Consider the following 18,766-nt stretch of genomic DNA (forward strand, 5'->3'; position numbering starts at 1 on the left):
ACTTAGAGTTGATTGATTAACTCCTATATGTGGCCCAGTCAAGAAGGAAAAGAAAACTGAATTCCATTTAAACTAATGAAGTTTCTTAATTACAGAATCACAGAATCACAGAATTTCTAGGTTGGAAGAGACCTCAAGATCATCAAGTCCAACCTCTCACCTAACACTAACAGTCCCCACTAAACCATATCCCTAAGCTCTACATCTAAACGTCTTTTAAAGACCTCCAGGGATGGTGACTCCACCACTTCCCTGGGCAGCCCGTTCCAGTGACTAACAACCCATTCAGTAAAGGAGTTCTTCCTAATATCCAACCTAAACCTCCCCTGGCGCAACTTTAGCCCATTCCCCCTCGTCCTGTCACCAGGCACGTGGGAGAACAGACCAACCCCCACCTCGCTACAGCCTCCCTTGAGGTACCTGTAGAGAGCGATAAGGTCACCCCTGAGCCTCCTCTTCTCCAGGCTGAACAAGCCCAGCTCCCTCAAATTACTTAAATTTCTCTCCGCACAGAGCTGACTTCAAGTATTGCAGCTTTTCCTGTTCTACAGAACCCTTATCAGGTCCCCATTGTGACAGTCAATACAAAAATTATACAACTTGGTGCAAAGAATGAAATATGAGTCTTTTAAGAATTAACCATCAACATTCTCTACCTAATGAATCTTCTTCTAATTGAGTGGGTTACTGAAGTCTTAGACAAGAGTGAGGACCTTCAGACTGCTGCCCAAGATTAAGCAATACACGTTTATCAAGTACAGCCAGCACAGATGACTGGATCAGTTTCTTTAATTCCACTTATTAATTAATTGACTTACCTTGATTACTGACTGGTACTACATAATCTTATCCTACTTCAGTGCTTTTCAGTCTTTGGAAAATAAATATTTGCTTATCCGTGTGAATAAAAAGTGGGTATTTATTTTATTTTATTTTAATTTAATTCCAAGAATAGAATACTCTAGTCATCTTGTTTGCTCAGAAAAACCTTCAAGGAAAAAGATGCAGCTGTGATGTCAACACTTAGAGCAGAAACAATTATATATACTAGTTGTTCTTCTCTTCATCTCAAAATGTATGATGGTATGAACTTTTCTTAAGGGAATAATAATACTTTTCAATCTTCTACTAAATATATATATATATATATTCAAAGCAAACAAACAAAACAAAAAATTAATGTGCAATATTCTAAAGCCCCCCAAAAGTGCATACTTCATTCTGCATTTTCATCTGTTTTCTACATGATTTTATTGCCAATTGTCAATTAATCTACATATTTTATCATTTACATGCTATTCTCAATAATACACAAGTTACCTGTTACATTTTCCTTGCTTATTCATCCCCTTTATTCAACATAGCAGTTGCATCAAAGTAGACATATTTAAAATTACGGCTTGGCTATACAAGCTTGATTTCAGATACATTTTTTTGGTAGTAAGGAGCTTTAAAAAGCTTTAAAGCTTTCTTAAGCTTTAAGAAAAGATGAGAGTTTAATATAATTACATTTTCCAAAAGCTGCATGTTTTGTGGCAAAATACCAGCTACCTGCATAGCCATATAGAAAAACTTTATTTCTATTCTCTATTCCCCAAAATATTTATGTATTTTACAATATAGAGTCAGTGGCCTGTCATAGGAAGTATCTCAAAGAAGAAATATATAAATGTAACATAAAATATAAAAATAAGATATCACATAAAAATATTATAAAATTTATAAAATATAAATATATTTGATAACCAAATCTCTTCTCACTGCCAAATCCAGTAGGCGAAAGTGAGGTTTCCTCATTTGGGCATTTTGACTTGATAGTTATTGGTGTACAATAGTTTCTTTTCTACTGAATAATGATAAGTGAGTTCCTAAAGAAAAGGGGGTTTCAGAGTGAGGATTATAGGTTAAGGTATACTCAGATGCAAACTCTTACTTTCTCAGGAATCTTCTAACGGATATATATTTACACACACACATTCATTAAGTAACCTTATAATCCATCCAAAATAGTGTCTGCTGTTTGTTTTAATCTTAAGCAGTATAGCTTCCACAGTGTATTTAGATATTTCACTGTATCTAATGGTAAAGGAATGGACATAACTAAAATAAAATCCTTTATATTTTTTCCAGAAGTCCTTCAACTTCCTTTTAAAGTCTGACTGTCAGGAACCAATTTTTCAGAGTGTGTAGCATTTGATAGCATTCTACATATTCAAAACGTCATCCTAATTGACCTTAATTCTGCTTCTGAGTGCTGAGGTCACAGTTTAAATGATTCTATAAAGCAGATATCTTACCCTGAGAAAAAAAGAAAATCAGAAATGCACTGCAAAAAGCCAGCATACGAAAACTTTAAGAAAAGTGCACTGCTTAAGTGGTTAAATTGAACATTGTTTTGGAACTATGAAACACAAATACCAAGTATCCTCTACAGAAACATTCAGCGTAAGTAAATACAAGAATACTCTGTCCCTTCTGCAATTGCTTAATTCATTCCTTACACACTGTAAAAGCTTGAAATAGATGAATAGGCCCTTCATACAGTGAGTTCAGACATAAGCAACTATCATTACCGGGTCAAAACTATTATATTCTAACTCAGGATACCCTATGATTCTATGAAAACAAACAAAAAAAAAAAACTCTGCCTTTTCTCAACCACAGTGGTGTATAAAATCCGATTTGAGATGTTCCAAACATAAATTCACAGGTATGGCAGCCTTAATTCTGTCACTAATTTTTCAGTGTTGGATTTTTCATCCTTAAATTACATTTGTATTGTAACATAAATACCATATCAGTTAATTTCTTACACAGTATAATGCTTCTACACTGTGCTTCTGTGTGTATGCTCTACTCCTAAACTTGACATAAGTCTTGCTCAGGTTTCTGAGCCACAGTAGGCCTCAATGTGACTGTTGCTTGGCCATGACAATTAACATAGGAGGGTGCTGGCACAAACCAGGTACCCACTGAAATCCCTCCTGGGGAAATGATGGATCACATCAGAATCCAAGAACAGTATGTTAAGGAATCTGAGTATGACTATGGGTCAATCACTTTATCTTACAAATGTAGCAGCTGAAGGAAAATGTGGTGGAGAAGCCTTTCCGCAACTCAGCTATGGCTCATGATTACCTAATGTTACTTCAGTCCTCTGTTGTCAGTGGGCAACAGGCATAAAAAGTGAGTATGAACAGGCATTTCCTGACTGTATCTCAGACCCTGCAGTTTGGGCTCTGGGGAGTACCAGAACTGTGCATTCTGGGAGGTACCAGAATAGCAGGGTTGGTGGAAAATACCAAAATTGCCTTATCTGAACCATGGATGAAAAAGTACTAACTAAGAGTAGATTGCCTCAGAGTCCTATAAATAGTAGTCCCAAGCAAAGAGCCCCTTGAGCTCTCCAAGGACTGCAGCACATGACACATTTGATCTCCCCAAAAACTGGGACACATCTCAGGGGTACCACTGAGAGGATGCACATCTCAGGGTTGACCCTTTGAAGAACAAGCTTGTCCACAGGTGAACACCGACAAGGAAGCAGGGATACCCCTGAGGGGATGTGCATCTCAGGGCTGACCCTTTGAGGAACAAGCTCATCTGCAGACAAATGCTGACAAAGGAGTAGGGTGAGTAATTTATTCTATGGGGTGGTTTGGAAGCACGCAACTACCTACCAGGACCCTGCAACAAGTTTCAGGTGAAACTTGTTATTCTCAAATTTTTAAATAAGTCACTGTTTCTTTGTAGCAAATTCTGTTAATATCATTGTATTAAATTGGCTGATGATCAAATGCTGATGACGTGCTGTTATAATCATACAATTTAATCTTGTTATTTATAAAATAAATCCTCAATTGCTGCTACATTAAAGTTTTTTTTTTTTTTTCTTCTGCAGCAACATTGGATTGGACTTATGTGGCAAGGTTTTGGTAGACCGAGTGCTGTAGGGGTGGCCTCTGTGAGCAGAGCCCAGAAACTGCCCCATGATAAATAAGGACAAGTTCCAAGCAGCTCCAAAAGGGGAGCAGATATCTGTGCTACAGCCCATGGAATCCTCCACACATGGAAAAGTGGATCAGTGGATCTAGCCTTAAGGAGGCTACAGATCATGGAGAGGAACCTAAGGTGGAGCGGGTTTTCTGGCAGGCATGCTGTCCATGGTATATCCATGCTGGAGTACTCTGTTCCTGAAGTATGGATACATAGTGGAACAATTCTTGAAGAATTTCAACCTGTGGAAGGAACCCCACATTGGAGTGGAGGAAAAGTGTGAGGAGGAAGGAGCACCAGAGGCAATGTTATGAACTGACCACAACCTTCCCATTCCCCATCTGCCTGCACTGTTTAGGGGAGGAGGCGGTAGAATGATCAAGAGTGAAGCTGACTCTGGAAAGAATGCAGGTGAGGGAAAAGTGTTTTTAGTTTGTTCTTAGTTCTGACTATCCTGCTCTGTTATTTATTGACAAGAAATTAATCTACCCCAAACTGGTAACTGGTAAGCAATCTATATGACCTTATCTCAATCCCCAAGTGTTTTTCACTGTATTTTCTCCCCCAGTCCTGACAAGGAAGGGGAGTGAGAGAGTGGTGCTGTGGGCACCTGGCAGCCAGCCAAAGTCAACCGAACATACATAGAAGTTAATTATTTACAATGGTTTAATACTTTGAGAAACACACTATACTATAATATGTAAAAATATTTTAAATATATTTATTATTTTAAAGAAAAAAGTTTTATCTCTACACACTTCATTTTCCTTTTTCTTCTGTCACTTCAATCTTCACAATTTTAAACACAATCTTATGCAAATTAACAGAGTAATTACAGAGTATTTGGTGCTACTGCACAAAATCATAAACATGTCTACTACAGGGGGATTTTTTTTTTTCCTAGTACTGGTTTTATAGCTTTTGATTACAAAGATTTAAGGGAACTGATTATTTTCAAAATAAAAGCATAAGTCGTGTCTCTTTGTTTATGGTGTAAATATAAGTATACCTCCACGAACTTTTTCTTTACCTACTCAAAGGAATTGAGTAAGCACGATGGTTCATGAAAAAAGTGTACTGGGAAAAAAAAAAAAAAAAAAAAAAAGAAAAGTAAAAAAATAAAAAACTGCTATATCTTATCTGAATGATCATTTAAGAAAGGTTTCTTACACAGATAGCAAAGAAGTCTAGCCAGAACAGCAGAACAGTCCCTTCGCAGAGAAAATCAAAGAACAAGTAGGACAATTTGCTCCCATGTCCTTGGCAATTAATGAATTTCATTCTGTAATCATAGAATGGCTTGGGTTGGAAGGGACATTAAAGATCATCAAACTCCAATTCCCCTACCATGGGCCACCCACTAGATCAGGTTGGCAAAGTCCCCATCCAGCCTGGCCTTGAACACCTCCAGAACTGGGCATCTACAACGTCTCTTGGCAACCTGTTCCAGTGCCTTACCACCCTCTGAGTGAAGAATTTTCTCCTAACATCTAATCTAAATCTCCCCTCTCTCAGTTTAAAATCACCACTCTTTGTCCTGTCTTTATCTGTCTTTGTAAAAAAGTAGTTCTCCATCTTTAAATCCCATGCAACGCTACAGGCCTGGGGCAGAGTGGCTCATAAACTGTGCAGAGGAAAAGGACTTGGGGGTGTTTGTCGATGCTTGCCTGAACATGAGCCAGCAGTGAGCCCAGGCTCATGTGTGTGCCAAGCATCCTGGCTTGTATCAGGAACAGTGTAGCCAGCAGGACCAGGGAGGTGATTGTCCCTGTTCTCTGCTCTGGTACACACCTCGAGTACTGTGTTCAGTTTTGGGACCCTCACTACAAGAAGGTCATCAAGGCCCTGGAATATGTACAGAGAAGGGCTATGAAGCTGGTGAAGGGCCCGGAACACAAGTCCCATGAAGAGCGGCTGAGGGAATTGGGCTTGTTTAGTCTGGAGAAGAGGAGGCTTAGGGGAGACCTTATTGCTCTCTACAACTACCAAAAAGGAAATTGTGGGGAGCTGGGGGTTGGACTCTTGTAAATAACTAGTGATTGGACTAGAGGGAACAGCCTCAAGCTGTGCCAGGGGAGGTTTAGGTTGGAAATTAAAGAATCACAGAATCACAGAATTCTAGGAGGTGGAAGGGACCTCAAGAGATCATCGGGTCCAACCCCCCTGCCAAAGCAGGATCCTCAGAGCAGCTTGCCCAGGTAGGCATCCAGACAGGCCTTGAATATCTCCAGAGAAGGAGACTCCACAACTACTCTGGGCAGCCTGTTCCAGTGCTCCGTCACCCTCACCGTGAAGAAGTTCTTTTGCATGTTGGTGCAGAACTTGCTGTGATCCATTTTTTGGCCATTGCCCCTTGTCCTGTCTCCACAAACCACTGAAAAGAGGTTGGGCAAATCCCTCTGTCTCCCACGCTTAAGGTATTTGTAAATATTAGTAAGATCCCCTCTCAGTCTTCTTTTCTCCAGGCTGAACAGACCCAGGTCTCTCAGCCTTTCCTCATAGAGAAGATGCTCCAGAAGATTTCCTGTGTCATCTTTGTGGCCCTCCGCTGGACTCCTTCCAGGAGATCTCTTTTTTTTTTTTTTTTTTTTTTTTACGAGGAAATTTATTTTAGGAGAGATTTCTTCTCAGAAAGAGTAGTCAGGCATTGGTACGGGTTGCCCAAGAATGAGTTGTAGTCACTGTCCCTGGGTGTGTTTAAGGAAAGGTTGGACCTGGTGTTCACGGACTTGGTTTAGTGGGTGACATTTGTAGTAGTGTGATGGTTAGACCAGATCATCTTGAAGGTCTTTTCCAACCTTAATGATTCTATGACCCCTGTAGGTACTGAAAGGCCTCAGTGAAGTCTCCCAGAGCCTTCTCTTCTCCAGGCTGACCATGCCCAGATCTCTCAGCCTTTCCTCAGAGGAGAGGTGCTTCAGTCCTCTGATCCTCTTTGTAGCCCTCCTCTAGACCACAGGTCCACATCTTTCTTGTGCTGGGGGCTCCAGACTTGCATGCAGTACTCTAGGTGGGGCCTCATGAGGGCAGAGTGGGACAATCACCTCCCTCAACCTGGTGGTCACACCTCTTTTGATGCAGCTGAGGACACAGTCAGCCTTCTGGGTTGCAGGTGCACACTGCTGGCTTTCATCCAAGCCTCTCTCTGCAGGGCTGCTCTCAGTGAGCTCTTCTCCCAGTCTGTGCTCTTGTCTGGGATTGCCCCAACCCAGGTGTAGCACCTTGCTGAACATGCCCAGGTCTCTTTGAATGACATCTTTTCCATAATAATATCATTTAGCTAATCATAATTCAAATTTAAAATTAGTAGGGATAAATTTCTTTTACATCAAAATGTCAGGCTTGCAAAGCAGATAAATTCATCACTTATGCCACCTCTTCCATGTGTTTTAACCTTTAGAATAATACTTTTAGAACTTTTCTCCCTTCATGCTGAATAAGGTTGGTCTTTGCATTCCTTCAAACAACTCTATGAATGGCTTTATTGCTTTCTTTATATCATAAATGCCAACCATTTAAAATCATGTCATTCTCAAAGTTTCTGACTGAAGACATTTCTTAAGATGAGAAAGATAAAGATCGGATTTCTGAGGCTTAATTCTGCAACAAATTCTTCTTTAGTGATTATAAGTCATCGTGGGTTTGTATCTTCACTGTATCTCTGCTTCTTTTCCACCATCTCATTAAATCCTTTGCCATCTTCAAAGCATGAAGACAATGTATTTAATGGTAAACTTAATTCTCTGTTGCAGATACATTATATTAAAGAAAATTAGCTATATTGAGGGTCTGCATGCTCTTGCAGAAAACTGCAAAATCAAGTATCAGCCTGGCACATTAAATTTATGAAATATTGGAAGGACTTAGATATGAGTACTCTTGGGAACAAAACTACAGTGAAATATAAATTAATGTGCCGTAACTGCAGACAACTCAAAATGCAGTTATTATTATACATCTATAGTATCGTTGTAAAAAAGTCTGATCCTGATCTGAGGTACATTTAGACATGAATTTGATCTGTTCTTTCTATTGAAAACAAGTTTGTTTGTTTTGTTGTTGTTGTTGTTTGTTTTTTCCTAGAAAAAAAAGTTTTTTGCTTTTTTTTTAATAAAGGTAAAAATGTTAAATACCACAGGTGGAAATTAATGAATATTAGACTTCTAACAACTTTTTTGTGCTTTTCAAAATCTTATTTTTATTTGCTTATGTGTGATAGTTGAAGAATTGAGAATAGAATAAAGAATTCTAGATTTGTACTGCAAAAGTGCAGAATGAAACAAATATGCTAATGAATGTTCCAACTGATTTAATCAAAATCTTGAAATACAATATACTATAAACACAGAAATACTTCTTACTTACATCAAATAGATAAGCAAATACTGGTTCTAACTAAATGTGTTTAATGTACTTGAGCAGTATTAAATAATATAAATTAGAGTACCTAGAAATTCAACCTTATTTTAACCTATCTTTTCTAAATAAAATAATCCAGGAATATATGTGCTTTAGTCTTTTATATTCATATGGATTCAAATCTGTAAGGATATAGTCAATAATGGTTAGTATAGATTTGCTTTTTTTTTTTTCAGTTTTTACTCAGTCTGAATTTGCAAATAATTGGCTGACTAAAGTCATGGTTTCAAAAGGCTACATTGGTATGCAATCGCCACATTAGAATCATAGCTTTACTGTGTAAAGTGCCTTAAAATTCCTCCTATAAATTTCCTGATAAAGTGATCAATATTGCATAACTGATGAAAAAGCTGTCAACTTGTATTGTATTGCAGAATAATAAATAGCAATATTAAGCTTTTCTGTGCAGCCTTCCATCCTAAAAGGTTTCACATCCTAAAAGGTTTCAGAAAAGCACAAGTCAGAGCAAAATAAACCAAGAGCCAGGCTCAGGGCCAAAACAAAGGTATTTCCTCTGACATTTCAGTTTTTAGGAAAACATTACTTTGGGAGATGATACGGTTGCAGGCACCCTTTTCCAAACTCCTAATAATGCAAATAATCCTCCAGGTCATATAACAAAGGAGTGGACATGTAATTCAAGGTTCTCACTTCCTTCCTCATATGCATCCAGTCTTTAGCATGGTCTGTAATCACTAAACTGATATGGTATGTAATTGTGTACTGATGCTCCTAAGATCAGAAATTAATATTTCTTGTTGCAATCATAATTAAGAATATTTATGTTGTTTTAAAATGTTATGGTGTGGAACTGGTTTTTGGTTTTCTTTTAAACACATCTTAAAAACAGGACATATAAATATATTAAACACTGATGTCTTAAAAAAAAATAAAATAAAATAACAGAGAGGGAGAGAAATCATGGCATAGACAGTTTATGACATATGTGAGACTGTTATCTATGTATTTCAGATGGAGATTATTTGAAGTCTGTACTCACATATTTCCGAGGACTGAACAACTGCCTATAAAGAAATGTAGCAATATTTTTCAGTGGTCAAGAAGTTATTTCTTCTGTTAGGAATAAGGTATAACACTCAGTCATAAATGTGACTTTCCACTATGGGCCTTTTGCAATTTTGTGAACAGTTGTTGCTTAATAAAAAGTAAATAAATAAATAAATAAACTATAGTTGGTGCAGCTAAGAGAAATTATTTATCATCATCTCTGTCATGGGAACATTGCATCTGCATATGTTAATTACATCCTGTTCTTAACATCCACCATGAAATGCCAAATAGCTTAGCATATTAGCCTGAATAATCTTTGCATGTATTCATAAAAAAAAAAAAAAAAAAGTAAATAAAAAAAAATGATTTGGTTCTCTTCCCACACTTATTAGAGACACCCAAGGTCATCCTGAATGACTTCAACCAAATAGTCATGCCTAATGACTAATCCTATAGGACTACGCCATAAAAAAAAAACACATTTGGTGCATTGGTACACCTGCAGAAAACTAGTCCTCTATGATCGTGAAAGCCTTTATTCAGATTTTCTCTAGTTCCAAAATCAAGTTAATAACTTTCAGTGTCTGTAGACACTCATATTTTCTAGTTTTGCACATTCCCAAGAAAGCAAGTTTTGACAGACTGACATTAGCTAGCTCATGCTGAAGCCTGACCAGACCCAGAACAGCAGCGTTCCTCAATAAATATTTCCTATGGCACTTGATGTAGCAGACATTTTCAGAGCATGCTTAAAGCCATCCCAAACAATATCACAGAACCCTGGCCTACATTTTCTTTTTAATTATGAGTGGGACTTTTTTCCCCCATATTTTATCTAAGAAGCTATACCTTAGAACAAGACCCTTAACCACTCTGTCTAAATAGATCCCTCAAACTCACCTACAGTCTCTCAGGAATATGTGTTAAACTATTAAAATAGGTAAAGAGATGGTACTCCATTCTATTTTTTTTTTTTTTTTCTATTCAGACTAAATAAGAGTATTTAATGCAATAATGAAGTCTGACTTTGGACTGCTGTATATCAGTTTCACACTGATACCAAGTTGTTCCATGTTATTTATGTAATTATTTTCTTAATGTAAATGATCAAATATTACTGGAAACAAAATTCATTTTAAAAAGAAAAAAAGCTCTTCTATGCTCTTTGACCCATCTTTATGAGACCAATTCTGCATGTTGGAAAGCATGTCCCTTGAGCCATGAGAGACATCTGGAGTGCTGAACATTATTTGTACCTCTCCTCTGTCCTACTTAGCTCCAAACATTGGCAAAATGAAAATACTCTTTAGTAATATTTTTCTTTTACACATTCTGAGGTACCTCACTCACCTCTATGACTAAATATGACTCACAAGATAGAAGATCCTCAGTTCTAAATAAATATTAAAAGTGTAAAGGTTTAGACAATGACAGGTAATTTTTAAACAAACTTCTTTACTGCCTCGATACCTAAAGCTTTAGATCAAAATATTTCAATGATAAAGGGTGTTCACGTTCTCAGGAAAAAAAAAAAAAAAAAAAGTAGGTTCTCAAAACAAAGAGTAAAATAATAATAATAATAATAAAAACATAAAACAAACTGACCTATTGTATACCAAATTTATTACAACACTGTCATTTTTATGGAGTTTCAAAAATATAGTTGGGAGCATGGAAGAATATCAATTCTCTGCTAAGCAAATTTTTCATCTAGGTGAGACTGGACAGTTGTCAGGCTCAAAAACTCAGCTCACAAATTGCTTCAGCCAGCTCCATGCAATTGGAAGCTATTCTACTATTATTGTCTTTCTAACAGGTAAATAAATGTTCCATTTTTCTTGAGTTAAATTCCCCCCAAATGGAAAGCATCGATTATGTGGTAAAATACACATATAACACATCACAGCAACATATTTATGAATTTTCATCAACTCTGAACTGGAGAAAAAACAATAAAAGAAGTTTAAGTGAAAACTACAAATACAAGGGTTTTTTAATGGATCTTAAATTGTGACATCCTACCCTAAGAAAGTAGAGGACCCCACCATCTTTGAAATAAGGCCTTGTTCATCCACAAACAAACAAACAAACAAAAACAGCAAACACACCAACCCCCTCAAAAAAAAATACAAACAGTCCAGTTAGAATCATTGACAGCTTTCCACTACCGATTTTAGTATATTTTTTCCCTGTTATTTAATTATTTAATTTAAGCACCTTCATTACACAAAACGGGTAACTTTACTGCAAAACAAGTAAACATATATTCAGAACCCTATAACTATTTTTATAATTAGCATATTTTAAAGCATATTGTGTCAGACAGGTGCATCCAAAGTCGTTTTTCTTCTAGATATTCAATCTGCATTAGTTGAAGTAAACAATTCTTTGCATTATTGTACACACACAATGCAACAACTTTTGCAGGTCATTAATTTAAATGTTTTCACTTTTACAAAATACTTGAAAAAAAAAAAAAAAACAACAACAACAACAAAACACAAGGAACAGGTAATATACAGTTCCGTTTCTCATTCTTGAAACATGTTACTTCATGAGATCAATCTCATTCAACCCCTCAATTGCCATGCAAAGGACCTTAGTTTTAGGGGCTGCATCCATGTGAGCCCCCCATTTGCATGTACATGACAACGTTTCATACATTTATAGACTGTGTAGTGCTGACTTCTGAGGACCACAAAATTCTTTGCTAACAGTTGTTTAAGCCTCACAACACCCTTCTGAGGTACATATGGTATTATTCACCAGGATGGCAGTACTTCCAAGCAAAAACACTCTCCCTTTAGTGAATGTCAAAATAAACAGTACTGGAAGTATATACTGCTACGTATAAGTGTCCTTAGTAGTCAAAATTATTGAATAATTGATAAATACATTCTTTATCTTTCTTTATCTATTAAAATGACCTCCCAAAAGAAGGAAACCTTTTTTTAAGGCATAACAGCCTTCCTGACTCCTCCCTAGAAAACACCTAAACAATATTCATATCTCATTCTAAAATGAGGAAGAAACACCTGACTTCCACTGCACATGTACAGGTTTGTAGACAATTTCAGAAGTTTGCTAGCACCAGTTTTCCAGTTTTCTGCCACTGAAGTTTGGTGTTCATTCCTATAATGGCTTTGGTGAATAATGAATGTAATAAAGTTCTTCAAGTCCTCATACTTTTATAATTCAGAACTTGGTTATTCTGTTGGTTGTGAATTTACATTTACTCTTTTTTGTTCTGTTTGGTTCATAATTGCACATTCAATTTGCAATATAAATTTAAGTACACAACAACAACAAATTTACTTTAAATAAATATATTTAAATTGGAAATGTGTTTCACTACTTTTTGTCTTCAAATTATTTCAAGGAGCTGAAATTAAGATGATATTGAAGAAATCTTATTTTAAACTTTTAAAGCAAATATTGGTTTTGTAATTTGGCATTTTCATGTTCTTTACTGGTTATTTATTTGATACATGTTTTGTGCTAAACATAGAATATGTGAAAATAGGTGTTTTTCTTTTGGTTGTTTTTGTTGTTGGTGGTGGTGGTTTATTTTTTTCTGTACTGGTTATTAATTGCTGGAAAGAGTTAAAATTGCATCAGGAAAACTGTGATCAAATCTTTTCTTAGTATCTAATTCTGAAAATTCATGTGCTTGAGATAGTGGTAATGTTATTAAAAGTCAAGAGGTTACTGAAATCAGTATTATTCATGGAATACTTCGTGTATTAATAGAATTATTCATATCCATACAAGTTTGAAGGATTGGATGTTTGGTGCAATTCAAGGCTGAATTTTTATAGGGACCACATGTCCAACAAGTTTAATCACAAAATCACAGAAAGGCTGAGGTTGGAAGGGACCTCCACAGGTCACTTTGTCCAACCTCCCTGCTCAAGCAGGGGGACAGGTTTCCCAGGACCATGTCCAGGCACCTTTTGAATTACCTCCAAGAATGAAGACTCTACAGCTTCTCTCAACAACCTGTGCCAGTATGCTCACCCACATAGTAATTAAGTGTTTCTTGATAATCAGACAGAACTTCCTATGTTTCAGTTTGTGCCTATTGTCATGTCACTGGGCATCACTGATAAGAGCCTCACTTCAACCTCTTTCCAAACTCGTTTTGAATACTTGTACACACAGATGGGATCCTGCCCAAGCAGGATCCTGCCCAAGACCCTTTTCTAGGCTAGGGATTCTCAACCTTTCCTCATAGGAGTGATGCTCTAGTCCCTTTATCATCTTCATCGCCTTTTGTTGGACTACCTCCACGCCTCTCCTATACTGAGGAGTCCAGAACAGGACACTGTACTCCAGATGTGACTTTACTAGTGCTGAAGGTACAGGAAAAGGATCATCTTCTGGCAATACCTTTATCTAATGCATCCCAGGATATCATTAGCCTTATTTACTGCAAATGATGTGATGTTGAATAAACAAAATATTTTATTTATATGCTTGAAAAAGCAGTAATAACAAAAAGAAACAAAAATACATTGTGGCGTTCAGAGTATACTTAATACTGTATTTAAATAAATGTCTATGGCATGATATCTGTATACTCTGCTGTAAATTTGCTAATTCAAGAATTCATGTAGACATAGAGAACAGCATTACTATTCACCTCTATACTCGTTAACAACTTTTAGCAATACTTATCCAATGGCATTAAAATTTTGCAGAAATATTTATCTAGAGTTAGTAAACATATAACTGGAAAGAGCTTTTGTTCTAAACAAGAGATTTATTAAAATTGTTTCTTCTAATTTTGTACTGTTTCTTCCATGCAATAAAGCAAGAATAAAAGTAGCAAATCTAATAAATGAAAAATTGTTCTTACCATGACAGCTGGGCAGGGCTCTGTTCCATCCAGGTCTTCCATCATCTCCCATAATACAAGTTAGTGTAGAATATCCTTGAAGAACATAACCTGCATCGCAGTAATAAGTGACAGTGGAGCCCAGTTTATAATCCATTCCAAGTCTCGTTCCATTCATTATATTTCCAGGATCAAAGCAAGACTCACGTAGTTTTGCTATAAAAGAAAAACATGTAAAGAAAATTCTGAATATAATCTAAGACATCACATGATTTCTAGAATTTTCTCAAGCTCTTCTTTGAGCACCCTGTAGTCACATAATGCACTCTTTACTTTTATTATTATTTTTTTAAGAATCCCTTCCTTTTACATCAATTTCCTGTGATTGTAGTCATCTTTCCTTTATTTTAAAGACTGGGTACATTGCTATATAATGACCCAAAACATCTCTCTTATATTTTTCCCAGATAATTCCCAGATTGACATCACAAGAAATATTCATCCAGAGTTCACTGTGAACAATGATGTTGGATGAAGTTGGATGAAGTCAGATCTTATGGTCACTGCCACAGTAGACTAGATACATTCTGTTTTAAAGATCTGTAGTCTGAAAACAGATAAATGGGGAAAAGCAACATAAGTAGCTTGTGACAAAATAAAAAGCATGCAAAAAAATATTTTTTTTTCAAAAATAATAAATCCCAAAAGAATGACTATACCTCTGTATATGACAGACTGTATATAATAGACCGTGTATTTTCATTTAGTTATTCCTTTGTTACTGGAGATTACAGTATCAAAATATTCATTAAAGTTATCTATTTTTCTTGTTATTTACAGGTATTTGGAATTTAATTTTGGAAATTTATTTTAGAATTTAATCTGGCAAGGGTTGTCAAGGACAACAAGAAGGGCTTTTTCAAATACATCAGTAGTAAAAGGAAGACTGAGGAAAGTGTTGGCCTGTTCCTGAATGGGACAGGTGTCCTGGTGACAAAGGATACAGAGAAGACAGAGTTGCTTTTTTTTTTTCCCTTCATTTTTTACTGTTAAGATCAGCCCTCAGGAATCTCAGACCCTGGCGACAAGAGAGGAAGTCCATAGAAAGGAATACTTTCCCTTGGTTGAAGAAGATCGGGTCAGAGATCATTTAAGCAAACCTGGCAAACAAATCCATGGGCTCTGATACGTGCACCATATGTGCCAAAGGAGCTGGCCAATGTTATTGCTAGGCCACCCTCCATCGTCTTTGAAAGGTTATGGGTAACAGGAGAGGTGCCTGAGGACAGGAAGGAAGCCAATGTAATCCAGTCATCAAAAAGGACAAGAAGGAGGAGCCAGAAATCTACAGGCCAGTCAGCCTCACCTCCATCCCTGAAAAAGTGATGGAGCAGCTCATCCTGGAGGTCATCTCCAAGCATGTGGAGGATAAGAAGGTGATCAGGAGTAGTCAGCATGGATTCACCATGGGAAAATCATGCTTAACCAATACAATAGACTTCTACGATGAGATAACCAGCTAGGTGGATAGGGGGAGAGCAGTGGATGTGGTCTACCTTGACTTCAACAAGGCCCTTGACACTTTCCCATAACATCCTCATAGACAAGCTCAGGAAGTGCAGCCCGGATGATCTGAGAATGAAGTGGATTGATAATTGGATGGATGGCAGAGCTCAGAGTGCTGTGCCTAGCAGTGCGGAATCTAGTTGGAGGCCTGTAGGCCTGTTGGAGGCAGTGTCCCCCAGACTGGGTCCAGTTTTCTTCAACTTATTCGTCAGTGATCTTGACAATGCAGTGGAGTGCACCCTCAGCAAGTTTGCTGAAAATACAAAGCTTGAAGAAGTGGCTTATACCCCAGAGGGCTGTGCTGCCATTCAGAGGGACCTTAACAGGCTGGAAGGTTGAGAGGAACCTCATGAGGATGAGAGGAACCTCATGGAGCTGAACAAGGGCAAATGCAGGGTCCTGCACCTCAGGAGGAATAACCCCAAGCACCATAACAGGTTGGGAGCTGACCTGCTGGAGAACAGCTCTGCGGAGAGGGACCTGGGAATCCTGGTGGACACTCAGACTGACCATGAGCCAGCAATGTGCCCTTGTGGCCAAGAAGGCCAACAGTATCCTAGGGTGCATTCAGATCAAGGGAGGTGATCCTCCCCATCTACTCAGCCCTGGTGAGATCTTACCTGCAGTGCTGTGTCCAGTTCTGAGCTCCCCAGTACAAGAAGGACATAGAACATCTGGAGCAAGTTCAGAGGAGGTCTATGAATAAGTTTGGAGGACTGGAGCACCACCAGGACCCACAGATGTATCTTATAAGGTCCCATGGACATGTGCACCTTCAGGTTCCTTAGATGGTCTTGAACCAGATCTGCTTCTACACAGGGAAGTTCATTATTCTTCCAGTCCCTCCCTTTGCCTTTTGGGGCCTGGGCCATGTGTCTGGAGCTATTGTCAGTGAAGACTGAGACAAAATAGTCATTATGTAACTCGGCCTTCTCCATGTCCCAGGTGATCATGTCTCCCCTTTCCTTCTGGAGAGGGCCCACAATTTCCCTAGTCTTTCTTTTATCACAAACGTACCTACAAAACCCTTTCTTACTGCCCTTGATGTCCATGGCCAAATTTAATTCTAAAAGGGCTTTGGTCTTCCTAACCTGACCCCTGGCTGCTTGGACAATATCTCTCTATCCCTCCACATTGATGTTTTAGTGGTTGCTGAGCAGTGCTTATACTAAGTCAATGTCTTCAGTTTCTCTCTCATACTGACCTACCAGGGAGGAGGCTGGGGGTGCAAAAGAACAAAAGAAGCTGGGAGGGGACAGAACCAGGACAGTTGACCCAAACTGTCCAAATTGATTTTCCATACTGTACGAAACTATAATTCTGGGAGGGTTGGCCAGGAGGGCAGCTACTGATCAGGGACTGTCTGAGCATCTGAGCATCATTTGGCCAGTGTAGAGCAATTGAATTGTGTATCACTTGTTTTGTGCATATATATATGTATTAACCTGTATTTATCAACAGGGAGGAAGAGCGAGTGAATGGTTCTGTGGTGCCTAGCTCCCTGCCAAATTAAACCACAGCAATTTCTGAATAATTCCATCATTTTCTGCTCTTGAAAATGCAGAACACAAAACAGCTCTTACTCGAAGTAGTTTAAAACTTTAAGTGTACACCTTAAACAAATTCTTTCTCTTCCTCTGCCCCATTTATTGTATGTCACACCATTAGTACATTGCTTAGTACATTGCCTGCCCAGTCACGCATTATGAGTTCAAAAGACACTAGGTTCATAAAACATTCTGTTAAGATTTTTTTTTCCATATTAATGTAATCACTATTTTTGGCTAAGTTAATTGCATGTCATTTTTCTATTGCAGATGTCATACTTACAATGTTTTAACATTTACAATCCACTAATGCCAATATTAGAATAAAACAGATAATACCAGAGTCATGTAGGTGAAAAAAATTCATTTCTTTTTAAATGTAAAAGCTGTCCTATTCAAATTATAGTTTGAATTTTTGTTTTAGTTTTCAAATGTCCATTCATTTTTGCTTGATTTTTTGCTTTGAATCTGAGGATGTTTACTAAACTATTCCAGATTCTTAAACATGTAGACACAGACTGGAAATAAACAAGACACTAAGAACAACTTAAATAATTATTATGAAATGTTACAAATGTTCTTTTGTTATCTAATAACAGTTATATCTCTTTCAAATTTTAAGACTTGACAGTTATTACTCTTACGATACCTCTAAAAATAAATTAAGCAGTGCAAGGTCAAATTTAGCAGACAGTCCCAATTAAAACTGAACAATTCACCAAACAAGGTGTTCCTCTGCTTATCAAAGTTTGATCTGTCCAAATTTACTAATTCTTGAAGCTATTTTTATTGGCGATTTTAAAATAGCTCCTTTGGTATATGTCTCAATCTTCAAAGGCAGATGTTGAAATGCATACTCCAGATATTCTGACAACATATCAGATACACAGGAAAAATTAGAATTAGGTTGATTACTCTCTCAAACTATTCCTTACTTGCATACAGATAAAAAAAAAAAAAAAAAAAAAAAAAAAAAAAAAGTATAATCTATTACCCTGGAGAAGAGGAGGAGGCTCAGGGGTGACCTTATTGCACTCTACAGGTACCTGAAGGGAGGCTGTAGTGAGGTGGGGGTTGGTCTATTCTCCCACGTGCCTGGTGACAGGACAAGGGGGAATGGGCTAAAGTTGCGCCAGGGGAGGTTTAGGTTGGATATTAGGAAGAACTTCTTTACTGAATGGGTTGTTAGTCACTGGAATAGGCTGCCCAGGGAAGTGGTGGAGTCACCATCCCTGGAGGTCTTTAAAAGACGTTTAGATGTAGAGTTTAGGGATATGGTTTAGTGGAAGATTTGTTAGTGTTAGGTCAGAGGTTGGACTCGGTGATCTTGGAGGTCTCTTCCAACCTAGTCTATTCTGTGATTCTGTGATTCTGTGATCTACATCCTTTT

At 37.5% G+C, this 18,766-nt stretch overlaps 1 protein-coding gene across 1 annotated transcript in view; it reads right to left on the reverse strand.

Moving 5' to 3' along the window:
• Nucleotides 1–18,766, reverse strand: part of CSMD3 (CUB and Sushi multiple domains 3) — a 629,782-nt gene that overhangs the window by 149,103 nt on the left and 461,913 nt on the right. Inside the window, exon 31 of the mRNA XM_035317227.1 lies at nt 14,285–14,479. Within this exon, the coding sequence (XP_035173118.1) occupies nt 14,285–14,479 (195 nt within the window). The remainder of the gene's footprint in view (nt 1–14,284; nt 14,480–18,766) is intronic.

This window comes from Oxyura jamaicensis, chromosome 2 (assembly GCF_011077185.1).
Source record: "Oxyura jamaicensis isolate SHBP4307 breed ruddy duck chromosome 2, BPBGC_Ojam_1.0, whole genome shotgun sequence".
NCBI lineage: Eukaryota > Metazoa > Chordata > Aves > Anseriformes > Anatidae > Oxyura > Oxyura jamaicensis.